At 53.4% G+C, this 20,730-nt stretch overlaps 1 protein-coding gene across 1 annotated transcript; it reads left to right on the top strand.

The window, feature by feature from the left end:
* Positions 1-5,353: 5,353 nt before the first annotated feature.
* Positions 5,354-17,803, top strand: AIF1L (allograft inflammatory factor 1 like). Its single transcript, XM_019540812.1, has 4 exons — positions 5,354-5,420; positions 9,790-9,831; positions 11,933-12,095; positions 14,997-17,803. Exons 2-4 carry the CDS (start codon positions 9,798-9,800, stop codon positions 15,082-15,084), a joined length of 285 nt encoding a protein of 94 aa, XP_019396357.1. The 5' UTR covers positions 5,354-5,420; positions 9,790-9,797; the 3' UTR covers positions 15,085-17,803.
* Positions 17,804-20,730: the final 2,927 nt, after the last annotated feature.

Consider the following 20,730-nt stretch of genomic DNA (forward strand, 5'->3'; position numbering starts at 1 on the left):
TTTTGTACCCCCAAGGTGTTGGCCCTGCCCTGTGCCCCTCTGGGCACAGGAGACTCTCCTGGGTGCTGGCCTTTCAGGTGGCTGAAAGATCAGGCCTGTCTTGTTAAGGGGCATTCAATAGCCAGGTGTGAGAGTGAGAAGAGACCAAGGGTCTTTCTGCCCTTGATCTAACCAGCGCAGAGTCTGTGGCCAGTGCTAGTAGCACAGCGATGCTCCCCGAGGCTCTGCCTTGAAAGAGCGATGGGGTGGGCTCCATGCCTACACCTGCCTCCAGGTCCCCCGCAGGGGCAGGGTGGCAGCCCAGGGGGCAGGTGGAGCCACCCTCCAGTGGAGGGTGTTGGATCTTCCCTGGGCAGGGAGCTCTTCCTTCGCGCCCGGGGCCCCGGAGCTTGGAAATCAGCAGGGAGTGGGATTTACTTGCGCTCGTGAGAGGGAGCATTGTGCACCGGTGGTTGCTGAGTGGCCAGCTGCCACAACAGTCCCCTCGGGAGCGCGCCGGGGGAAGAATGGGGGCTATTGTTCTGTGGGAAGGGCTTTCAGCTCTCGCTCTGATCTGTGTGGAGCTGCTTTGATTTCCTCTCCCCGGAGCGCGGAGTTTCTGCCCATCGCAAGGGCTGACTTCGTGTCTTCGTCCTTCTGGCCGGTGGGGTGGGGTGGGGCGGGGAGGGCCAGGTGCAGGGCTTGTTGGACGGCCTACGGAGCTTGGCAGGGGGCCGGAGGGAAAGATGGCACACCCAGGATTAGAGAGCAAAGGTGCGGTGGGGTTAAACACTCCTTACACAGGGCAAATGAGGTCCCTTTTGCTGGGGTATTAGCAAGCAGGCTTCTGGCTGGATGGGGAATCCTTCTCATGTCCTGGAGATTAGGTGTAAGATCCCCCAAGCTGTGATCAGGAGAGGGGCGGGAGAGAGGGAGGGTGGAAAAATCCTATGCTCTCTGTAGCAGGGATGGCAGGGGTCCTTGCCTAGGCATTGGAAGGGTGAGTTGTGCCACGTGGCTTTGGACCGCCCCAGCAGGTGCATTACAAAGTCTCTTTAGGCTGTGAGTGGAGAAAGTGAGGCACAGAGGGTGAGCGAGTTACCCAAGCCCAGTGCCCCAGGGCAGCCTTTGCCCCACTCGCTGTGTCCATGGTCTGCATCCAACCCACTCTTTTTTGTGGGCTTGAGTGAGATCAGTCAAGACCTTTGTCCTGGGATGGATTGACCTGGGACTTCTCAGTTCAAGTCCTCCCCTTCTGGTCTGCAGATGACAGAGCTTAGTGGGAGCCCTTTGCTGAGGACAGATGGGGACAGTGCGTGACATGAGGGCAGTGTGGGTGTGATGCTAAGAGGTCTCTGCCTGCAGGTACTGAGGGGTTGGGGTGGGGGAACAGCCCTGAGCAACAAACCCTCTGCTGCTTGCTCTCCCCACTCGCCTGCTTGCCCCGTCTCTGGGTTTCCCCTCTCTTCTCCGTGTGGGTGACTTCTTTTTGGTTTCTAATCTGTGCAGCTGTGCAACTGCAGAGACTTGAACCTGCCCCAAACCTCCCAAGGGCAGCATAGCTGACATACCAGGACACAGATGACATGGCTGGGAGCGGGTCGGGGCCTTATATGGGAAAGAGGCTTTCTCACACTTTCCAAAGGGACTTTGCAAAATCCCAAAGCGGCCAAAAATCCACGAGGCGGTTTCTTGGGAGGACCTATTGCCACTCCGTTCCTGCAGGCTTGCCTGCCTTCCCCTGTGCCCTTGACCGCTCGGTACGCTTGGTCCCCTCTGGATGGACTCGGCTCTACCTGGCTGGTGTCCCGTGCAGAGATCTCTCCCTGTGGTGATTAGGATCTCTGGCTCAAAGCCGCTCTCTGCCTCTGAAGGGCATTTGGGACTCTCCCCTTTCCAATGCATGTCTCAGGATGAAAAGGACTTCTTTCTGCCATCTACTCCCATTACAGGCTGGTAATGGGGTGCTGAACTTTTTGCCTTGGGTCTAGTCCAGTGCAGATGGGGTAGCAGCCAGGATTTTACCTCTGGCCCGTGGAAAAGAAATTCTCGACCCCTCTTCCAGGGGTTGGCTGTTTTCCAAATGCCCGCAGGTGAATTCAGTTCCCTTCCCACGGGCAGTCTTATCTGGAGGCTCAAGAAGTCAGGATAACTGAGCCTCCTGCTGAAACAGCTCTCTGCAGAGCAAAGGAACTGAATGGGCTGGGGTGGAGGCGAGGCTGGCTGAAGCAGTTCAGGTTGTGTTAGAGGTAGGGGGGGCTTGTGGGACTTACAGGCCATAAGTAGCTCTGCATAGACCGCGTGCACATGCAGCTCCACTGGGGAGGGAACCAGCAATGCTAGACAAGCCGCTGTGCCCCAGAGCTAGTGCTGCAGCCAAGGGCTGCCGGAGTGAGCTGCCCGCTGGAGCAGGGCTGGGAGTCCTCTGGGATGTTGCAAACCCAGTCTCGTGAACCCAGCATTCATTCCTGCCTGTGGCAGGGGGTCAGGCTAGATGATCCGTTCAGGTTCCTCCTGACCCTAGCTACTACGAGCGGTCGGTTATGGAGCCACGTGAGTGTCCTGGAGCAGCCCAGGAGAGTCGCAGGCTGCAGCACATGCCTCCACTGTCCCTGTCTTGCATCGGGAAAGCTCTCATCCCCCCAACCCTCCCTCCAGCAGTGCTTCCTCTTGTACGCAGTTCATGTTCTCCCTGGGCTGGGGCAGGAAGGGATGTGTTGTCCCTCCTGGCTGCCACCTTTACTGGGTGAAACCTCCACCCCCTGTTCCTGCTCAGTGTGGGAGCCTGAGGTCTCTGGCTCTTCTGCTCCCTCCTTGTGGGTGACTGCAGGCAGGTCACGGCTGCCAGGGTTGCTTATGCCAGTGACAACCCTCCTGAGCTGCCTCACAGCACAGGATCACTTGGCAGACTTCAGGTCTGCCATTGTATACCACAAGCCCATCAGATCACCGCCAGGCGGTACCTTGCCCTCTGCTACTCCATGTTGTTGTTGTGCTGCTGGAGCCTCTGGAGAGATGCAAAGCCAAGGGCATGACAGCTTGTGGACTTGGAAGTCCCCTTGCCCCCTACGTAAGAGGAGGATGTCAGCCTTCGCATCGTGGCTGCTTTGCCCAAGGTTAATGGCTTTCAGCCTCCCAGGAGCCCTACTGCTGGGCTCCAGCGCTCGGCTCGGTTGGACTGGGAAAGTGCTTGCCCATTGTGTTGGACTGGAAAGCGATACCCTTGGGGAGAGATAAGGATCAAGGTCTGTGGAGCTGCCTTGGCTCACTGGGAGCTGCTGTGTTGTTTGCACCAGGTATTCCAGTCGTTCTCCAGCCTGCAGCAGTGCAAACAGATACCCGGGAAACACTGATTGGTATCGGGCAGTGTGCGTTGAACACGGGCGTTGCTCTCGCTCCCCGTGAAGCAGTTGTCTGATTCGGTCACCCTGTCTAGATGGAGAGGGGACGGACTATGGGTTTTACTATGCTGCCTCTGTCTGAACTGCGTTCACGTTATAGTCGTATCGCCTGCCTCGGTTTCCCTAGCTAACTTGTACAAGGGGAAAGAAGGGGTTAAGGGACACTGAAGCCAGAGCTGTGACTTGAAGGCCTCTCCTAGAGCAGAGATTCCCAAACTTTTTTCTTATTGCATACCCTCTTCCAGATTTGCCAGCTGCCCGTGTACCCCTACCAGCACGTTTTATATTTTAACCCCTTACATGCCAATTATTATAATGAAAATGAAGTCCACATTTACACAGTTTCTCTTGCGTACCCCCCCAGAGATGTCTTGCATACCCCCAGAGGTATGCGTACCATAGTTTAGATACCCCGGTACTAGAGCATTTGAATAGCCATGTACTGGGGAGGTGCCACCCAGGGGAGATAAGCAGCAGGGAGAAGAAGGGTCAGTGAGGGGGTGGGGGGCTTAGTAACAAAACTGGGAGCCAGTTATTCTGAAGGGCTCTGGGGGCTGCTCTGCAGTAGGGGGAAGGGATCAGGAGCTCAGTTGAGGCCTTTAGGAGGTGCTTGACTTTCCCTTGGCCCTTTCCCCAGCCAGCCTGGCTGCAACATGGGGCAGGGTTGTATTTGTAGGGGTCTAGGATGTGTAGAACATCTCCAGGCTAGAGATGACCTGCCGCACCAGACAGCCCCAGCGCTGCGGGCTGAGACTTGGAGCCAGGATATCCAAACCTCATGTGCCTGTCTGAGTGCTGCTCATGCAGCTGGCAGTGTTGCAGTGCTTGGGGAGAAAAAAAGCTCTTCCCCCAGTAGCCGTGCCTGGGCACGCTGCTCCCAGAGACAAGCCTGTGTTTGCAACATGTGCGTGCCGCGTGCAGCCACTGCTGGTCCGAATCCCTCGGAGGGCCCTTATCCGGTACTAGCAAAACATGAGCACAACAGATGTCAGTGACTTCTTCAGGGAAAAATGTGGCGTTCACTGCCCAAGATGCACCAAAGCCATCTGATTCCTTTGAGTTCCTCGGAGCTGGATGGGTGCGGGGGGCTGGAAGGAAAAGAAAACCCCTGTGGTGTACAGCTGCAGGGCGTGGGCTGTCAGCGGCATGTGATGGACAATGCTGCATGGGTTCAGCTCTGTCCTTGCCTTGGGTTTCTTGGGCACAGAAAACCCCCCCAAAAATCCAAAAACAAAAAAACCCCAACAAAACAACAAAGCAGTCTAGCTTGGATCCAGCCCTGTGCTAGCAGTGGGGGCTAGAGATGGCTGTACTGCCTGAGCATGGTAGACACGGGGCCTCTACAGTGTGAGAGGTAGTGGGGGAAGGGAGCTGTCTCCTGCATGTGATGCCTAATCTTTCTCTTGGCCTGGGCACAAACTGCGGTAGTGTGAACTCTCAGAGTGGAGTGCACGCCATCTGCACCCCATCCTGCATCCGGGGGTTTAAAAACTGGGAGACCACTGTGTCCGTCACAAGGGAGCCAAAGCCATCCCTATGCAGAGCGTGTATATTGAAGTCTCCGAGACTTCAGAACCAAGATGAGGGCTTGAGACCCCTTGCATTTACCTCCCCAGACCCCACTGGGCTATTGGCAGAGTATTATCTTCTATATCACTGTCCAGCACCTCCTACCCCCAGACCTGGCCCTGTTGCAGTTCACAAGAGGAAGGTCGTTGCCAGAAGGAAATCCCCAGCCCCTGTGAAGCATTTCTGCTCACATCGAGATCCTAGCTGCTGGGTGTATTTGGCGGGTGGGTGGGAGGTTGACCCTGTGTAGGACTCTGGGATAATAAAAAACAAGCATGGCTTTTTGGCAGTCTGGTGGAGGCGCGTGAATGCATGCACACCCCTCTCTGCCTTCTTGGAGATTGGATGAGTTTTGTCTCGTGGGCCTTAACCTTTGGGAACTGTTTGTCCTCCACCCCCCTCAGGAATTCCTGTGCGACCCAAAGTTCAGCGATGAAGAGGATCTGGAGGAGAAGCTTGCCGTGTTTAAAGGTGAGACTTTCCCCCCTTGCAGCTGTATTCCCTGTGCCAAGTACAGCTTCTCTCCCAGCAGCTGGATCCAGCCAGACCGTGCAACTTGCTACCAGAGGAGATAAGTGACTGAGCCGAGATTAAAAGCAACCTCCTCTCATTCAGCGCTAAACAAAACTCCTCTGTGGCACTTAGTTTTCCCACAATAAGACTTCAGACGCCCCCTCAAGCGTTCCCTCCCTCCCACACGACCAGAGAACAATAGCGCTTCTCTGAAGGTATGTCGGCATGCAGCCGCAGCCCCGTCTTCTGTCCCCGAGGCAGCTTCAGTGCTAGTGATGGCTGTATCCTTTGTGGGAAGGGGTGCAAAACCCTCCCCAGGAAGGGGAGGAAAGGGTATTGCGTGTTAGGTGCTTGGGAGACGCTGTGCAGGGGCTTCCACTACAGCATCAGCAAGTTTCTCTCTTCAGGATCACTGAGTCTGTGGCACACAGCTGGGATCCCAGCTCCCCTAAATTACCGGACCTTTGGGTCAGCCCCGCTGTCCTGGTTTTTCCCTAATGCACAAATCACGCCTCTCCATTGCTCCAGAGCCCACCTCTGCTTGGCCAGCCTGGGGCGGATGTGGGAGATGTGCCTTGTTTGTCCTCATCAGCACATTCCTGGCTTATCAGCAGCTCTGGGGGTTTGATTTGGGCCCAGCGAAGTGCTGGGAGGGGATGAAGAGAGAAGCAGGCACAAGGCTGGCACCTGGGGCGGGGAGATGTCTGCCAGGCTCGGGCCCAGCCAGCGCCTCCAGTTCCCGTTATGCCTTTATCAGCCGACACCGCCTCTGCCCTTGGGAGCTCCAGGAAATGGTGCCCTCTGTGTCATGCTCCTCCTAGGCATCCAGCCCTCGCCGGCTCCTAACCAAATAAAGCCTGGCTGACTGCAGCCCCAGAGACAGCTGCCTGACCCTGCTTCCATTCCAGGCACCGGCTGCTCCTTCCACCTCTTCCTTCGGCTTTGAAACAGGCCCTGAGGATGCTGGCTGGGACTTTTTTTCTGAGGGAACTGGATGCGGATGTCCTCAGGGGCTCCCTCTCCCTTCCCTGTGGCCTGCCTGTTTTTTCTCATGTCGTTGCTGAACCCCTGGATAACTTTGCCTTTGACCTGGGCACCCTTCAGACATTGCATTTTGGAGCCCCCTGTAACAAGAGCCTTCGGCATCTTCCCCGCCCCCCTCTCCTGCATCGGGCTGGCTGGCTCGCCCGCCTGCCTTGCTGGTGTCCCGCTCTGCACTGCCAGCACCTCCTCTGGCTCTGCCAACAATCAGGCCATTGTGCCTCTTGCCCCTCCTCCCTGCTCCCCCCAAACCAGAGCATGCAGAACCAGCATTTGTGTAAATGCATCAGAGGCACAAGGGCAGGATTTCGCCTCATTGAATCTCCACAGCATGGGATGAAAGGGGAACGTGGTCGTGTGAGCTCCAGCTCGGAGAGCAGTGGGATAAAGCCACCTCTGTTTTCTGTACTCCTGTTCAACAGCATCCAAGGAGAAAGGAGAGTGTGAGCACACAGCGTGTGACACACATGCAGGGGGGTGGGATGCATGGCCCCGATGCTGCAGCTGGGACCAGTCGCTCTAGCCTTTACTGGCTCCCCAGAAGCTGCTGCTGTGTTCCCCTTCCCTGGGAGCCCACATGCCAGTGGCCAGCTGTTGTCTTGGGGGTACAGGTGCTGCAGCCAGGGACTGACAAACGGCTTGTTGAATCAAAGCATGAATCAAGGAGGAAACATGGCTCTAGCACCTTAACCTTGGTTACTTAGGTTTGGGCAGCAGGCTACTATCTCTCTGTTGCTAGCGGTGCTAGGAGTTATCCTAAAGAGAAGTTATCCTGCAACAGTTCTGCAGAAGGGATTCCCGGAGGCCCGTTCCTAACGCTTTATAACACAGATGGAGGAAGAGAAGTGGTCTCTTCACTATAGTGCCCCTCACCTTGGCTTCTGGGCATTTCACAGAGCTGAAGGGCAGAGGAATCAGGCTTTGTCCAGGTCATAAGGTTCTGCTCTGTCCCTGTTGGCAAAGGACAACGATCCCCAGAAATGGCTCTTCAGTTCAGAGCAAGTTGAGGCATAGCAGTGACCCAGATGTTCTGGGACTTGTGCTTTGCTTTGCAATGGCAAGGTGTGATAACAAGTAGACCAATGCCATCCTGCACACCACAGCAGGTTGAAATACGCTGGCCAAAAGTCCAGATCCTTGTGTCCAGAACGTTTTCTCTCCAAAAGACTCTTTTAGAAATTGGCCAGACAGGGTCTTGGATACGTGTGGCTACAGTGCGCATTCACAAGAGCCAGCTCATTGTAGAGTATTAAACAGTATCTGTGGTGTGTTTAATACCCAGCTCCAGCTGCAACCCAGGCCAGGACTGTCCTGATGCCTTAGAGATGTGAAAGGCTGCAGTTTCTTCCTTCTTCTTGGCTCCCCAGCCAGTCCTGGCACATGGTCTTGCCTTGCTGTTGAAACAGTTCCTAGCTAGAAAGCATCACTGAAGTGACTGGTGACTAGTTAGCTGGCAACTTTGTTCTGAATCTCCAAGTTTGTGGCCCAGTAAAACTGCCCTGAATGATATAACCTCCTGCATTCCCTGTATTACCAAACCCAGCTTCCAAAGGCTATTGTGGAAACCAGAGCAACCAAATAAAGCCCTAAGAGGGTCCTTGAACACAGTGGCAAAGGCAACCCAGTTCATGCTTGCATTTGATTGCTAATGAGGGGGTTGGGTTCCCTGGGCTGTATGGCATGTACGTGGCTCCTGCTAGCACTAATGAGCCTTCTGCCATCCCATCAGGTGACCCTCTCAGCTCTGAATGGGAGCCTAGGGCACTAATTGGAACCTCTGACCTGGCATTTGGCCTAATTGGTTTTGGGCCCATTGAAGGGGCTTTGGTAGCTGCAGAGCCCCTTTGAGACCCTGGGTCCTGGTTTAATTGAGGAACCACTTGCCCAGTTCTCCATTGTGTCCTACGTGATCGTCGGGATAGTCGCTGGCCTGGCGAATGATGTGACTGCACTAGTAATATGGAGAAAGCTTTAGGAGGTCCATGCCAAAGCTCCGCTTTCAAAATGATGTTAGTGTGGAACCATTTGAGGATCTAATAATGGAGCTGTGTAATGGCTGCTAACCCTCTGCGTCCGCTCTAAGCACTAGGGCGAATGGTCCTCCGAAGAGAGAGTACTATCCCTTTAAGAGCCACTGAGCCTCAAAGAGGTGATGAATTATTCATGGCATGCCCTCTTGCATATCCCTTTGAATTCCTGGAGGATGCACAATAGAGAAGTGCCCATTCTGGATTATAGCTCCTCAGAAACTGGAACTAGCCCACAGGGAAAACCCAGCCTTGTTACTTGTGTAATTGGCTGTCTACCTACGTCTGTTGGTCTCCTACCCGTAACCTTTACATGTCCTCATAGTTTCATAGTTTCTAGGGTCAGAAGGGACCTGAGCAGATCATCAAGTTCGACCCCCTGCAAACGACCCCAGCAAGGTGCACATCTAGCCTCATCTATATCCCTAACTTGATCTGCTCCACCACTGTGCTGCGTCTGTCTGCCTCTCCGTCTCCCACACAGAGGGGCACCCCAGCAAAGGATTTCTCAAGTCAGCAACAGCCCATGGATGCTGGGCTTTTTTCAAAAGGCTGGACATTTCCAGGGTTTGAGAACTCTGCCCTGTGAATGCTACAGGTGGTGGTGGTGCTGGGCACGTCTGCTGTTTGGGCTCAGTACCTCGACTGAGGTCATAGCCCCTTGTGCTAGGTGCTGGACCTAGACTTGCTAAGGCAGTCCTTCCCCAGGGCACTTGCAGCTTCAATGGAGGGCATGGCCAGCAGCTTGAGAGGAGAGGGAAGTGGTCCTGACCCAAATGCAAAACCCAGGTCTGAGCCAAGAGGAGAACCGGTATCCCCCCATCCACTAGACCATACTACCTCTCACTTTCTCCCTATGGGCACAGTGCAGCAATTGGCTGGACACCCATGGCCAAGCGTTTTGTCTTCTGAGAAGGCATCTGTGTTTCTCCCTTCAAAGGAGGTGTGTGGGATTGGACTAGATGGGCAGGTGCCTTGTTACAGCCTGACTTATATACACTCTTTGGCGTATCCTCTTGGTGATCTGGTCCCTGTGCCCAGCCATGAAGCGGCATCCCCGTTGCAGCTCCATGGTGGCACTTTGTCCTGTCCAGCTGATCTCAGTATTGCCCTCTTTCCCCTTCCTGCTGTTCCCCCAGGCAGTGCCGTCCTACCGGGCTAAGCAAGCCAAGCTTTCTCCATCCCTGTGAGCGTCCTAGTAGCTGTTCTCTTGAAGCTGCTGTGACCTGCTAACTTGCTTCTGTGTGTCTCTCTTCCAGAGAAGTACATGGAGTTTGACCTGAATAACCAAGGCGAGATTGGTGAGTGACTCCTGGAGGGACACTCTGCTGGTAGGCTAGAAGGGGGCGGCCATCTAGGGCTCACCAGGACTGAAAATCCCTTACCTGGGCTCTTCAGGTTCCCTTCTCAGCTGTGGTTCCCAGTCCTGGTCTCTGGCACAATGTTAGAGAGCCTTTCCTCTGCTTTTTGGCCCTAGAGCATGCTGTCCCTGCACATCCACTGTCTGTCTTTGGTGTCTTTGCTGCCTCAAGCCCTAGACATCTCTTAAGATCTTGGTTTCAAACTTCATTTCTCTTTCTCCTGGGTCTCTGCTTTACTCCTGCTCTTCCTCTCTGTTCTGGGATCTGCTCTCTTCTGCCTTGCCCCCTCTTTGTCCCAAAGGCCCTCTCTTGCCCAGCAGTATGGAGAAGAGCCAGCAGCCAGGTTTGCTGCTCAGATTAACCTGCAGCCTCAGGGTACAAAGCTGTACAAAACCCCAAGGCTTTGTGATGGTTATTGAAAATCCAAGCTGGTGCATTGGGCAGTAGGACAGGGCTCCCTTCTGAGGGGCAGAATGAGCCCCCAGACCTGGAAGGAGAAGGTCAGAGGATGAATTGGTCCCTGGTTCAGTTGGTAGTAGGTGGCTTCGGGCTTTGCGAGGAAGAATATGACCCAGTTCTGGTACAGGTACCATGGCTTTTACTGAGTGGTAGCCTCACAGCTAGTCTTCCCACAAAAAGAGAAGAGTCTGGCCCACGGGGTCGGGATCCAGGCTTTCCCACGCTCCAGTGTTGGTGTGCTGCGCTCTGCTTTGGGTAGCCAGCCCCACCAAGGCAGAGGGGTGGTCATCCTGCATCTCCTGTGAGCCAGAGCCCCTGTTGTCTGACCCAACATGTACTTGGGAAGCTGGAGAAGGGGACCTGGCTTTGAACCCTGCTGCTGTTTACGGGGAGGGAAGGAGGCTGCGGCTCATTGTTCTCACTTGAACAATCCTAAGGAAATGACCTCAGGCCCTGCCAATGCAGGAGGGGTTCAGGGCTGGCTCCAAGGGGCCTGTTTGCTTCTTGTTTGGCCTCTAAAATATTGGTGCTGCTTTCCCCGTCCCCACCCCTTTCCTACACTGTGATTTTTGGCAGCACTGGACTAGCTAGACAGGGGGAAGCTTTTCTAAGAGGTCCTGTTGCCCTTTGCTGCAGGAACCAACCTTGAGCATGTCTGTGACACTCTTCATCCCCAGATCTCAAACCTGATGCTTAAATTTGACCATACAGAACCAAGTGCTCTGGGTTCCCATGTCCCTGGGCCCGCGGCTCCCTTTGCCATCACATTCACGAGGCAGAAGCATAGCCTGATCTTAGATTTCCCAGCTGGAGACAAGGAGCCACGGCCCTCACGGTTTCCCCTCGGTAAGGCAGCAAGCCCCGATGGAGTTGGAAATCGGCTCTTGGGGGGTGGCTGGTCCCCTGCTTTGCATCTGGGATACAGCACAAGCTGCAGACCAGGAAGAGGGGGCTGCGACAGTGCCTTCATCACCTGCACTGCCCAAGTGGGGTTTCTGCATGGGCCAGTCTCTCCCCCCACCCCTTTCCCCCACATAACTAATTGTCCTAATTCTCAGATGCCCAGCCTGGGCTGCCTGACGGACTCCGGCATGGCACAGTCTGTGTAATGGCATTTACAGTGCGCCTGCTTCCACTCTGCAGCGGCTTACATTGTATTTGCCAGGAGATCCTCTTCGTCCTCCACCTAGGCCAATTATACCTCTCTTGCCTTTTAGAACAGTGTCTGAGGGCTAGGACAAGGGCAAGCATCCGTGGCCTCTTTGTCTAGCTGCTAACGACCATGCTGTTGATTGCCAGGAGGAGCAGCTAGGGTTCATGGGCTCCCACTCCATGTGTGCTGCACCCCAGGAGGCTGTCAGCAGAGCCCTCAGTGTGGTGCTGGGGGTCAGATGCTCCGTCTCTGGCAGGCTTATTGCTTATTGACACATGACCTCCTTTCTGGGGTGTAGCCCACTCCCTAGCATGGCCCTTGAATGGTGCCCGCATGTCCAGAAAGGCCCTGTCTCCCAGGGGTTGACCCCTGTTGAGCACTGCTGCCCTCTTCCCCGCAGCACTGACCCTCTGGCTCTCCCTCTCTCAGACCTGATGTCGGTCAAAAGGATGATGGAGAAGCTGGGGGCGCCGAAGACGCACTTGGAGCTGAAGAAGATGATCTCGGAAGTGACGGGCGGGGTGAGCGAAACCATCTCCTACCAGGACTTCGTCAACGTGATGCTGGGCAAGCGCTCTGCTGTCCTCAAACTGTAAGTGTGCCGCGGGGTGAGGGAGGACGCACGGGTCGCTGGGAGCTGAGCTTCGGGCATCGAGCCTGGTGCAGGCACCAGCTGCTCTGCCTGGGAGAGTGGGGAGGGAGAGGCAAAGATGGAGTGAGAACCTGGCTGCCCTGGACGGGCTGGCATGGGGACAAGACCCTCGAGGGCACTTCACAAAGGGAGCTGGTGCCCATTTGGGGCCAGGGCTCACTCCGTGGGGTGCTTGGAGGATGGGGCCTGAGGCTGAAGTATTCTGGCTTTGAGGTCCCTGCTCCGTTCAAGCCACCTTCCCAAGCTGACCGTGGCTGGCTTCAGGAAGAGGGCCATCCTTGGTCTGATGTTCCCTCACGCTGCTGGACAGGCATGGCAGAGATGCCTCCTGTGTTGGGAGAGGTCTGCTCCCACGTGGTCATGGCAGGGTTAAAGCATGCAGCGTACCTGCATGTGTAGGACACCGAGCAGCCCATCCTTGCTATGGGCTGTCTTCCCAGAGCCCAAGCAGGCCGGGCATGAAGTGGGCTCCCTTGCTGTGGCTACTGTATGTGCAAGATACGGACGGCGTTGCCAAGGAGCTAGCTGTTTCCTTTCCGGCTCCTACCTCCAGCTGCTCTCAACCCAAACTGTTTTGGGGGCTAAAGGGTTAGTGTTGCATCTCCGTCCCCCCAGCCCCTCTGTGTGAATGACTCTTGGCATCAGAGTTCCTTTCCATTTTCTCCCTCCTCCTGGGTACTTCTGGGGTTGGGGGAGAGCAGGGTTTCCCCTCCCGCAATAACCCACTCCTCTTCTCACTCCTTGGGCTGTGTCCAGAATCCCACCTTGCTTCATCCCTGCCTTGTGCTGCGGTTTCCTCTTCCCTTGGCATCCCAGGGGCTGGCAGGGGAATGTGAGAGTGGGTGAGGGGCAGGGGAGGCACTTCTACTGCGGTATGAGCCCTTGGTACCAGCCTCCCACGGCTCCTCCTGCCCTCCTGACAGGGCTATGAAAGCCCTGCTTTAACAAATGGCTGCTGGGCCCCAGCTTGGCTGCTGAGTGCAGTGGGATGGGTCTGCTGGCTCCTTCCCAGCCCTGCTAATGTCTCTTTTTTTCATGCATTTCACGGCCACCAACTAAGCTTAGTCCCCTTCTTGTCTTTCAGTGCAATGGGTACGTGGGTCCTTTCCTTCGCCCCCCTTGCCTGCTCCCTGGGGGTACAGCCCGTGTAACTGGCCACCCCTGGGCCTGTAGAAACATTGTCCCTTAACCTGCTGGGTATTTCAAGGCAGTGAAAACCTTTCCAAGTCTTCTTCAATGCCTTTGTGTGAATGGGTCAGTGCGTGGTGTTTCCAGATGTCCTTGTCCCAGGGTTCCTGTGTATCTTCCCTAAACCCTTGGGGGCTTGTCCTTGGCCATCTATTTTCTCTGTGGAAGCAAGCCGGCCTCAGGCCTGTTCGACACCTCCCATCTTTGGCCCCACTGCTGAATAGTTCGAGAGGATGGGTCCCTTTTCAGCACATGCACAAACAGGCACACCATTGTCCTCCAGCTGGGTTTAAGTTTCCACCAAGCCCCAGCTGAAACAAAAGCTGCAGAGCTAAGGTGGCAGCTGGCTGTAGTGGTGCCGCTCCAGTTCTTGGGAAGAAAGTGGCAATGGTGGCAAAACATGCTGGAGTCATTCAGTCACTGCCCCGTGCCACCGGCTGCTTTCCTCCTCTGGGCCTGGCGCACGGCTACAGTGGCTGCTCATTCTTGCTTTCAAATCTACGGGTGCACAATTTGCAGCAGTGGCCGTTTTGGTTCAACAAACCAGATGCCAATGGTTTGTCTCTGCCCACGCAGAGTGCTCTAGATATGTTGTGTATTTGCACAGAATTTCAGAAGCAGCCCCCTGAAATGAACCTGCAGGTCCCCAGCACTGGGGGTGGAGGAGCACATGAGTAACTCTTGCAAACTTTGCCTTGAAGTGGAGATTTTGGAGGTTCCTTTAGAAACTGCAGAGCTGGATGTGGTGGCAGTACTGCCCTCTGGCGCTGATTTGAGGAAGTAGCATATATAATAATTTTTTTTTTCAAAATGCTAAATGCATCACTGGTGATGAGGCTATAACATACTGTTCTGCCCTCCTACAGAGCCTGACATCTGAGGATCTCCAAATACTTGGCTAAGTTTAATACACAGTGGTCACATCTATGCATGAATATTAACGTGAAGCAAATTAACTCTGGAGTTTATTGCTCCAGGTCTGCTGTCTGCCCATGTGCCTGGGACCACAGCGTGTTGAGCAGGCCTGGCTGGCAAGGGGCCCCAAGGGTCAGCCTGCCAGCTCGGGGCAGCTTCCCTCAGCTGGGCATGCTGCAGAGGGGACTGGGTGGGGCACAAAGGTGCTCCAGAGCAGGGCTAGCTGGCAGGCAGCCCCTGCACTGAAGCAACCTTGTGCCCCAGCCAGCCCGGGTAGCATCTGCATGTGCGTTGCTGCAGAGTGAAAAACTCTGCAGCAGGATAGTACCTGTATTTACAAGTATTGTCATTGTGGAGTAAATTAGTTTACTCCAGCCTAAAAAGGGTACATGTGTAGATGCACAACATTTACTGCACAGCTAATTAGCGTACTGCACAGTAAGTGTCCCATGTTGACGCGCGCAGCAATAGCATGTGTATGCTGTATGGAACCTCCCTATTTTACAGGTAGGGAAACAGATGCATGGAAAAGTTAATTGAGTTTTTTAGCAGCCAAGCTGAAGATATGACCCAGGAGCCCTGACTCGGTGGTTTTGGATTCCCAGATTTTCTCACATAAGAGGAAGGCGTTGTTATGGTTTTTTGGGGGTTGTTTTTTTCAGCTGAAGCTGTAGACTTTGGCCTTGAGGCAAAGACAACCCAATTTTCTTACTTCCCACTCTTGCTTATCTCTTTCAGAGTCATGATGTTTGAAGGAAAAGCCAATGAAAACAATCCAAAGCCTTCTGGCCCACCTCCAGAGAGGGATATTGCCAGCCTTCCCTGACAGCGATCAGCTGGAAAAGCAAAACGTGTCAGCACCATGCTGCTTGGCTGGGCTGTCACGAAGGTTACCTGTCTGTTACTCTTACTTTGGACAGTCTTAGGTGTAAACTAATCTGCCTTAGAGGAACAACAAGGGAAGCCCAGGGACCCCCTCCAGTCTGCACATAGCCACCTCTCCGCTGCATCCTCAGCCAGTCTCTTCTGCTAGAGAAGCTGTAGTAAAGTCATAACGTGAAACCAAAAAAACCCCAACCTCACTTATCGGTTGAGAAACTGCTGATCACTTCCCAGGGTCATTGGCCTGGATCTCTCAGCTGGGAGGAGGGGCTACCCTCTTTCTATCAAGTGGGTCCTTCACTGGGGTGAATTGAATGCTGAATCTCTGCCCGCTCCTCACATGGCTTTGCTGCCAGAGACTGCTAGGGCACCCCCAGCAGCAGCTGCCGCATGGGACACAGGGAGCTAAGTGCCTTCTGAAGTTCACCCTGCAGCTCCCATCTTCAGGTGGGTTCCTGCCCCCTTCCCCTAAACCAGCAGTTTGCCAGCCAAAATGTCTCTCACATCTCCCACAGCCTGTACCAAGTCTCCAAGAGGAAGGCTGGGAAGGGGGAGGGCTGCATGAGACATGCGGGGGGACAGCTCCTGGAGGCTAGGTGCTGGGAGAAGGGCGGGTAGGTGAGGATTATCAAAGCTTGGAGGGCTGGGAAGGAAGCGGTGCAAGTCCCCTGCATATTGAGCGATAGTTCTTTAGTGTCTGCTCCTGGGACTCATCCCAGAGGGTCCCAGCCACGGGTACACTGAATCAGCAGTGCTCTTCTCTGTCCCTATTCAGTCATGCTTGCTCTTCCCTAACCAACACAGACCCCAATTTTGACATCCAGCCTCCCTGCGTCTCTTGGCATCCACTCTTAGGGAGTTCCTGTTGATAAATGATCCCCAACCTTGGTGCTGACTGCCATGGTCAGGCTATGAAGGCTACGGCAGGGCTTGGTGAGAAATGAGGGGGTCTGACTGGATACTTTTGTCTTTCTGTCTGTATAGAAGTAGTTATGGTAAGACTAGGAAGGAGAAGCCAGAGAACCCTGCAAGCCTCTAAGGCACAGGCCTCTTGTGCGCGTTAGAGCAATTGATTGCAAATTAGGAAATGCATGGTGGTGGGTACTGGGGAGCTTGTAATCTTAATGTATTGTGAAGGATTGCTTATTGGAAGTGAAGCACTGGCTTTAATCAATGCCCCCCATCAAGCTAGCTGTCCCCATGAAACAGAGAAACTCTCCAAACCACGTGTTCCAGGATGCATTGGCTCTGGGATTGAGCTGGGTTAGATGCTTGGGTGTTTGGGAGCCTGGAGAAGCCTTTCCTGCTGGCTGAATCAAGGTGCAAACCCGTAAGTTTCTAGATCTGCTAAAATGTCTGGCTGAAATTGGGGCATGATAGAAGCTTAAAACCTGCAGGACAGGGGAAATCCTCCCTACATTAAGGCAAGCTAAAGTCTCAGTGACTTCCACCTATATAAAGCCTGCTGAATGTGTAGGATTAAGCCTGGAGTGTGCTCTGCAAGCTGCTGGCAGGAATTTGCCACTGCTGATTTTTCATACGGAAACTACAAAAGGAGCTACTTGACATGTCAAGGCATTTCTGGGTGGCTATAAGCTGAAGCTCATGCCAGAAATGAGACAATGGGCAAGAGTTGCCCCCGGATAGCAATTTTGCTGGCTGCTGACTGAAGGATGCAGACACGACTGTTGAATCTGTGAAGAAGCCGCAGAGCCAAACAACTATCTTGGTGGGCCCCTCTTTGCCCGGGGTGGATGCCTGATGTCCCTGGAGATGATTCTACTAAGTCAACAGTTGGTTGTAAAAGCTGTTGCTGCTTCTGTCTATTGAGTTTTTAAAGGTAGACTTCCTAATATATTGGGTTTTCTAGGAGGCTCCTTGTAATGTGAATAAGCAGCTGGCCTCTGAAGTTTGGTCGTTTCCCTCACTGCCAGTGGCCAGTTAGTTCAGTTCCATAAAATCAAATCTAAATTGGCTGTTTTCTCTCACCTGGTGGGAAAACCAGCCCAGCTAGTCTTACTTTGGACGTTCACAGGAAACACTGGGGATGTCCTACAGCTGGAGGATAAAGTGAGATCAGAGAAGTCCAGTCTGAGCCCCTTGAATCCATCCAGCCTTGCTCTGGGGGAGTTTACTTTCTTTATATAGCTGGCCTCTGAACTTCTGGGATCTTACAAACAAATGCTTTTGTTTAAATGTATTGCAATGGGACCATGCTGATGAGTGAAATTCAGCACATTGGAAAGGTTGTCTTTGCAGAGCTGAGACCTTTTGAGGGCAGGGAAGGACTCGCCTGATGCCAGTGTAGCTGGGACCATGCGCTGATCATTCGGGACACTGATGCGATCATTGCTTTCTACTTAAAACTCTTGGAATCTGGTTGTTTGCTGCTGGGGTTTCATTGCTTACTCTGTTTCTTCTTTTATGTTCTTGGCAGCTTTTAACTTTTGTGGTTTTTTTAAATCCTTGTATAAATAAAAAGTCCAAATAATTGTAACTTGACTAGACATCTTGCTCCTTCCAAGGGCTATAATTTTTTTTTATGTCTTGCTGTCATCTTTGTATGAAAACTTTGGAATTGTGAGAGAGGGAGAGACTGCAGATGAGGGTGGCACAGCTCGGCTTGTCCAGGTGGAAAAATAAACCTTCTGAAACAACTTGAAGCTTTGGCATGTCCTGGTTTTGTTTGGACCAGGGGAAAACCTAGTTCTTACCCCGCCCCCCTGGAGGGTTTTGCCTACCTTCTGCCAACTCATTTTGGCCCATGCTTTTGTCCTGGGATACAAACAGGAGGTGGAAATCCTAAATCAAAGCACATCTGTCTGAAATGCTTCTGTTACCATTGCTTGTTTTCCACTTCAGAAACAACAAAACTTCTCTTCAGGTACGACCCCTGCCTCCATCCCATCCCTGAAGAATAAGGGCAAAAGACAAGTTCTTCCATCCTAATGCAAATCACCAAAGCAGGGCCCAGGACATGTGGGGCAGATTCCTCAGCTGGCATTGCAGAGGGCTGCACAGCTGCCCATGTGCCCCAGCATGGGCAGGAGAAACAGGTAGAGGACTTCTGCTACAGTCTTTCTAAAGAGCGTGTGTACTTCCCTGGGGCCAGCACTCACTTCAAGTCTTGGAGATTGGAACCAGGAGGGCAACTGATTTACCAGTGGGAGATTTTTGTCCCCTTTGCTTCAGTTGGTTATTGAACGTAATCCGGACATCCTGGCACTATTGTAACAAGGACTCTTATCCTTGAGCTAGAGCAAAACTAGCTTAGCTGGTACTAGCAGGTCTTTTGTACTGTCTGGACTACCTGCTATGGGCTGAAATGACTGCACACTTATGCTGTGTTACAGCTGCCTCCAAATCCTCTAGTGCAAGCAGGTGGACCGAGTGAAGAGAATTTCCCCCACTGTAAAGCCTCCTCTGGATAAAGCAATTGGCTGCAAATCGCACTGGGCTCTGCTTTGAGCAGTTAGTTTTCTGCATCCTGAGCCCAAGGTGGTCAGAGACTTAACTCTGTGGCCATTTATGCTGCAAGCCTAAGCGTAAGAGGCTGTCACGCCACTAAGGTCGCACTAATGCAATTGTATTTGCTTACAGCAGGGGTGACGTTGGCCTCAGGTGTGGAAAAAGGCAAGTAGGATCTAACAGCTGGTGTCCTGGGGCAAGGCGGGCTAATGAGATTGCACAGGCAGCGTTCCTGCGTTTGCCCTTCACACGCTCTCGCATGTGCTTCTCTGCTCCATTTAAACACTACAGCACATCAGAGCAGAGCGCTGACTGACTTTAAAGAACTACGATAAAACCACAGCAGGCTACAAATGATGCCTGGTGCCAATAACGGAAATGCCTTGGGCCAGGAGAGCACAAATTGGACTGAAATAATTCAGCTAAAAACAGCATGTGGGTAGTGGCTGTCAGAGCTGGATCACCAGCCTTCTCAGTAGTAGCAGTGGGGATGGGTACACAGCACTGCCAAGCCCCCATTGCACCATTAAAAGGGTAGTGTCCTCCCTTCTACTTGTGCTGGGAGCTGGAAGGGGGTGGCTGGGACACTCTCCCCTGAATGGGCACAGCCAGGTCCTGGAGAGCTGCTGAGTGCGTAACAGGACTCTAGGAGCTGACGCCTTCAGATTGTCCCCCAGCACATTCATTCTGAAACTTTGACCATTGCTCCTGGCCCTGTTTTGGCTTTGAGTTGTCCCAAACAATCAGTGATATGCCCTTAGTGGCCCCCATCGCCAGGCAGGGCTCATAGCTCTACGTGTTGAGCTTTGGCCCATGCTCCCAAATGGTACATCAAAAGGCCTGTGTCACACACAGGGCCCCCAGGGACTGCGGGGTTGTATTCCTGTCCCTGCTCCATTCACGTCTCACCGGGCAGCTTCCACTGGCTCCCTGAACACGTTCAAGAGCCAGCGGGCAATATCTGCTGTGCTTTGCTCGGTGTCCCGTCTTGGCACACTCTTTTTGGACCTTTGACCATTGTTCCCATCCCTGTTTTGCCTTTCTTTTGTCCCAAAAAATTAGTTGTTACTTTCTCAGCGGCCTCCTGTCCTAAGGAAGTCTTCTAGTTCCTGGTGGGGGAGAGCCCACGATCCCTGGGAAGTAACAGATAAGCCTGTTTCACGCAGTGGCAAAGAGTGAATGCTGAAAGGAAGCGGGAACTGGGTCTGACCAGGAGTTATTTCCTATTGTCCCTCTCTCTCTGGCGGCCTCCAGCATTTCAGGTCTTAGGAAGCTCCTTCAGAGGCCACGGCCCACACTCCCAGGCTCAAGAGCGACCCTCCAAGAACGGGTCCAGGCCCTTGGCTGAATCTGGCTGGACGGTCAGCTCCCTGCACTAGTGACCCTCTGTGTGCAAAACAACATCTTGGCGTTCATTTTACACTGACGACCTGCTTGTTTCGTGCTCTGGGCTGGTGAGAGAGACTGAGCGCTCAATCCTGGATGACTTCTCTCTGCCATTTAGGGCGGTGTGGACCCCTCCCATCCCTCGTCCCCCGCCCACGAGTGTTTCTCTTCCCAACTGATGAGGCCGGGCTTTCGCCTCTCCTTGCGTGGGAGCTCCTAATCCCCCTGGTTGCCCTTGTGGGGCCATCTCTAGTTCCTCTCTGCCCTACTGGGGCAACTGGGCACAGCAGCCCAGGGCTGGGGGCACCAGGGGCTTGTCAATGGGGCTCATAAGCAGGGTTCCCGGTTTTCTTGGATTTAAAAAAATCCCCAATTTTCGGTTTTAAAAAAACGAACCCCAAATGCACATTTTTCTGTGTTTAAACTGAAACGCCGTGTGTGTGTGTTTATATATCTATCTATAGATAAATCTATCTATCTAGAGCTGTATAGATAGATCTATATCTATAGATAGATAAATAGATAAATCGATCCGTATGTATAGACAGATTAATAGGTATAGTGGTGTTTCATTTTAGTCATGGAAAAATGTGCATTTAAGGTCACATTTTCTTAAACCGAAAATTGGGGATTTTTTAATCCGAGAAAACCAGCACCCCAGCTCGTAAAACTCATTGATGTTTGCCGCAGGGGCAGCCCCCGCCCCCTACCCTAAAGCCCCGCCCCTTCTCGCAGC

This window comes from Crocodylus porosus, unplaced genomic scaffold, assembly GCF_001723895.1.
Source record: "Crocodylus porosus isolate Cpor-Errol unplaced genomic scaffold, CroPor_comp1, whole genome shotgun sequence".
Taxonomy (NCBI): domain Eukaryota; kingdom Metazoa; phylum Chordata; order Crocodylia; family Crocodylidae; genus Crocodylus; species Crocodylus porosus.